At 50.9% G+C, this 4794-nt stretch overlaps 1 protein-coding gene across 1 annotated transcript in view; it reads left to right on the top strand.

Annotated features, from left to right (window-relative positions):
• Ldlr (low density lipoprotein receptor) overlaps positions 1-4794 on the top strand; it is a 24074-nt gene that overhangs the window by 10130 nt on the left and 9150 nt on the right. The window contains exons 4-7 of the mRNA XM_023717191.1: positions 2288-2674; positions 3223-3345; positions 3557-3679; positions 3941-4060. Of these exons, the coding sequence (XP_023572959.1) occupies positions 2288-2674; positions 3223-3345; positions 3557-3679; positions 3941-4060 (753 nt within the window). The remainder of the gene's footprint in view (positions 1-2287; positions 2675-3222; positions 3346-3556; positions 3680-3940; positions 4061-4794) is intronic.

The raw sequence follows: 4794 nt of genomic DNA, 5'->3' as shown, positions 1-4794 counted from the left end.
AAAGAAAGAAAGAAAGAAAGAAAGAAAGAAAGAAAGAAAGAAAAAAAAAAAAGAAAAAATATAGTTGCATGGTTCTAAACATTAAAATGTTAAAATACTCCCTCTCAGTCTTTGTCACTCAATCTCACTATAATACAAAACTACTGCTAGTCTTACATATACTCTGGATAGACATAAAATATAAACAAATCAAATAGCTAAGCAAATAGTCTTTTTACAAAGGCTAATGTAATCATCGTTTTGCACTTTGATGTTTAAAAACAAATCTTGGGGGCTGGAGAGATGGCTCAGTGGTCTAAAGCGCCTACTTAGAACAAGCTTAGCAAAGCACAGGGATGGTGGTTCAATCCCCAGCACCACAGGCCAGCCAGCCCCGCCCCCTGGTGGGCTGAGCTGCCCCCCCCCATAAATAAATAAAAATTTAAAAAAAAAAATCTTGGAGATCTTTCCCTATAATCAATAAGAAGCCTTTCCATTTTTTATTAAAGGTATATATAACTTGAGTTATTAAAATGCCCTAATTAATACAACCTGCACCCTTTTGACAAACAGAAAGGTTGAGTACAATGAGTAATTTTAAATGTATGCCAATTCAAAAGCCAGAGCAAGTTTGCAAGCGAATTCATGAGACAGTTTCTTCCATTTCTGTCTAAGGATTGTGGTCCTGTGAACTGTTGTAATTTAACAAACATGCTCCGGGCATATACTGTGTTTTGGTTGTTTTTTTTTTTTTTTTTTTTGGCGGAACCGGGGATTGAACTCGGGGCCTTGTGCTTGCCAGGGAAGCGCATATTCTACTGAGCCATCTCCCCGGCCCCTACTGTGTGTTTGACACAATAAGATATGGAAGAAAAATCTAAAATAAGAAAATCTTATCTTGAAGCACTTGATAAAACACATATTGATTGGCTTACTTAAATTCCAATCCTTTTTAAAAAGGTTTTTAAGTTCTTTAATTTTTTTCCATAGGAAGATTCTTTTATTTATCTTTGGTTTTTTAAAAAAAATTAGGGGGGCTGGGGAGATGGCTCAGTGGAATAAGCGCTTCCCTGGCAAGTGCAAGGCCTGAGTTCAATCCCAGGTTCCGCAAAATAAATAAATAAATAAATAAATAGTAAAAAACAAACAATAAAAACATTAGAAATGATACAGATTGGGCCAGGCAGATAGCTCAGTGGTCTAGTGCCTGCCTGGCAAGCACAAGAACCCGGGTTTGATACCCGGTACTGCATGCCATACTGGCCCTGCCCTGAGCCAGCCACCAAAGTGGGCATGGTGGTGCACACCTATAATCCCGATACCAAGGAGGCTGAGACAGGAGGATCAGTATGAGACCAAGCCGCATAGCGAGACCCAGGCCTGGGCTAGGACTGGATCTGGGGGTCCCTAGATCGCGGCAGAAATTCTCACACGGCGGGCGGGGTGGGGGGGTGCTGAGGAGTGTTAGGGGGAGCCCAAGGGGGCGGAAGAGGTCTCACCCACACTGTGCCTGTGCTGGGACCGGTAGGTCCCGCCAGAGCGGGTAGTCAGAAGCTGTCCCACACACTCACCCGGCCTGGGCTAGGACTGGATCTCCTGGGCCTTTTAAATACAGCCTTTAAGGGGCCGGGGAGATGGCTCAGTAGAATAAGCGCTTCCCCGGCAAGCACAAGGCCCTGAGTTCAATCCCTGGTTCCGCAAATAAATACATAAATAAATAAGTAAATACAGCCTCTGCCCGTTGCCTGGGGGACTGAGTGCAGGATCTCAGCGGTGCCAGGAGCCGTTTATGGTACCAAGCCCTGTGTTTACTGTGCTTTCCCTAAACACATTTGCTTATGATACAGTTCATAGATCAGGCACAGTCAGCCCTTCGCAGTATTGACTCAGTCAAACAGAACAGTTTCTAGCAATACACTGTAGTAAGAGGAATCAAAGGGGTGGGAAGATAGCTCAATAGAATAAGCACCTGCCTGGCAAGTGCAAGGTCCTGAGTTCAATCCCTGGGGTATTGCAAAAAAAAAAAAAAAAGTAAAACCTACATGAGCTGGAGGTGTGGCTCAGTGGTAGGGCACTTGCCTGGCGTGCCTGAGGCCCTGGGATCGTCCCTAGTGCTGCAAACACAAAGAAAAGGTGGGCATAGTGGCACACGCCTGTCATCCCAGCACTTAGAGGCTGGGGCAGGAGGGTTCCATGAAGCTTGAGGCCAGCTTGGGCTTCACAGTGTGATCCTGTGCCCCTCTCTGTAGAGTGGGTGACACTGGGGCCGAGGCTTTTGGGTGATGGCGGCTCCCTGCTGTCCCCACAGCCGCTAAGACGTGTTCTGAGGACCAGTTCCTCTGCCTGGACAGCCGGTGTATCGCGCAGCATTTCGTCTGCGATGGAGAACACGACTGCCTGGATGGCTCAGACGAGGCCGCCTGCTCGACGCCCTTCTGCAAACCCGACGAATTCCAGTGTAACTCCTCAGCCTGCATCTTCCAGTTCTGGGCCTGTGACGGTGACCCCGACTGCCAAGATGGCTCTGATGAGTGGCCGCAGAACTGCGGTGGCCGGGACACCTTGGCCCCCCAGGGCAACACCGGGCCATGTACCTCGCTGGAGTTCCACTGCCGCAGTGGGGAGTGTGTCCATGGTGGCTGGCGCTGTGACGGTGCCCCTGACTGCAAGGACAAATCAGACGAGGAGGGCTGCGGTAAGGGCGGGAGGGTTCATCTCTGTCCCCTGGCTGCCCCAGTGGGGCCAGGAGGTCCCTGTCTCAGATTGCTCTGTGGGGGTGGGGGGTACACCCCGTGTCATCCCAGTGCTGTGGGAGGCTGAGGCAGGAGGGCTGCAAGTGTGAGCCCCGCCGGGTAACTTGGTTGACTCAGTGAGACCCTGTCTCAATAAGAAGTAACAAGATCTGGGGGTGGCATTCACTGAAAGGCCCTGGGTTCTGTCCTCAGTGCTATAAAATCACTTTATTCCTGAAGTGTGTGTGTGTGTGTGTGTGTGTGTTGTAACAGGGTCTCCGTATGTATGTAATTCAGGGCTTAAATTCCATGTGGCCCGGGCTGGCCTCAAACTCAGGTGCTGGGAAGACAGGTGTGCACCACCTCCCCAGCTTAGTTCCAGTTTCAGTGGCTCCAGCCCACAGTGACCATGTGCAGATGGCACCATGGGGCTCACCACAGAGAAAGGAGACCACTGTCCCTCTCTGCTGCCCTGCCTGCCCCACAGAAATCACACCCCCATCTCTTCCAGTGGTGGCCACCTGTCGCCCTGATGAGTTCCAGTGCACGGATGGCACCTGTATCCACGGCAGCCGGCAGTGTGACCGAGTACACGACTGTAAAGACACAAGTGATGAGGTCGGCTGCGTCAATGGTGAGCCCCAGCCGCCGGACAGGGGCGGGCGGAGCATGGCCCCAGTGACACCCCCAACCCTTTTTATCGTGAGACAGGGTCTCACTGAGTTGGCCAGGCTGGACTCCAGCCTTCAACCCCCAGCCTCGGTGCTGGGAGGTCGGGGTGCAGCACCAGATGCGGACGCCCAGCCAGCACCTGCAGCCCTGAATTTTTTCTCTGTCTCCCGCAGTGACACTTTGCGAGGGCCCGGACAAGTTCAGATGCCACAGTGGGGAGTGCATCGCGGTGCAGAAAGTGTGTGACAGGGCCCGAGACTGTCGCGACTGGTCGGACGAGCCCCTTAAGGACTGCGGTGAGGGGGACTGGGCCCAAGCGACTGGGGACTGGGGATGGGTGGGGAGGGCACCAGGGCAAGCCCAGGGTGTTGCCTAAATTGCATAGCATGCCTGGCACGGAGGCGCATGCCTGTCATCCCAATTACTTGGGAGGCTGAGGCAGGAGGGTTTGAGCCCAACCTGGCCACTTGGTGATTTAGCAAGTTTGTCTCTAGGGTGGCAGGAAGGGGGTAGCTGGAGGCTCCGGGGTGACCAGTTGTGTTCCCCACCCTGCATAGACACCAACGAGTGCTTGGACAACAACGGCGGCTGTTCCCACATCTGCAACGACCTCAAGATCGGGTACCAGTGCCTGTGTCCCAGTGGCTTCCACCTGGTGGACCAGCAGCAGTGCAGAGGTGAGGCCCAAGGAGGACCGGGCTCCACCGCCTTTCCCCACCATGCCCCTGCCTCCATTTGCCCGTGTGTCTATGGTGAGAAGGCTGCCCCCCATCCTGGGGCTCTCTGCGAGGTTTCTCAGGAGGCCACGAAGGCGCAGCATTGAGCACAAGGCTGACCTGCTTTGCTGTATATAGATAGATAGATAGATAGATAGATAGATAGATAGATAGATAGATAGATAGATAGAGATATAGATATAGATATAGATATATTTGGTACAGGATGTACAGGTCTCACTGTGTACTGTGTAAATCCGGACTCGTAGTGATTCTCCTGTTTGCAGCCTCCTAAGTGCAGGGATTACAGGCGGGCGCCACCATGCCAGGTCTCAATTGCTGTCTCAGCCTGAACTGGTGTTGGGGCTGGCACAGCAGGCCTTGTGTCTTGAGTGAATCATTAAAGAAACCCAGGTTTGGGGCCAGGGAGATGGCTCAGTGGAATAAGTGCTTCTCTGGCAAGCGCAGGGGCATGAGTTCAGTCCCTGCTTCCACAAAAAAAAAAAAAAAAAAAAACACCAAAGAAAGAAAAAGAAAAAGAAGAAAAAAAAAACGAAATCCAGGGTAGGCTGAGGTAGAAAGATCTCAAGTGCAAGTCTTGCCTGGGCAGTTTATTTATTTATTTATTTATTTATTTATTTATTTATAAAAAACCAAGTCCTGCTTATTTATTTGTGTGTGTGTGTGTGTGTGTG

Source organism: Octodon degus, unplaced genomic scaffold (assembly GCF_000260255.1).
Source record: "Octodon degus isolate 3935 unplaced genomic scaffold, OctDeg1.0 scaffold00050, whole genome shotgun sequence".
In the NCBI taxonomy this organism is placed as follows: Eukaryota; Metazoa; Chordata; class Mammalia; order Rodentia; family Octodontidae; genus Octodon; species Octodon degus.
This window is presented reverse-complemented; position numbering and strand designations above follow the sequence as displayed.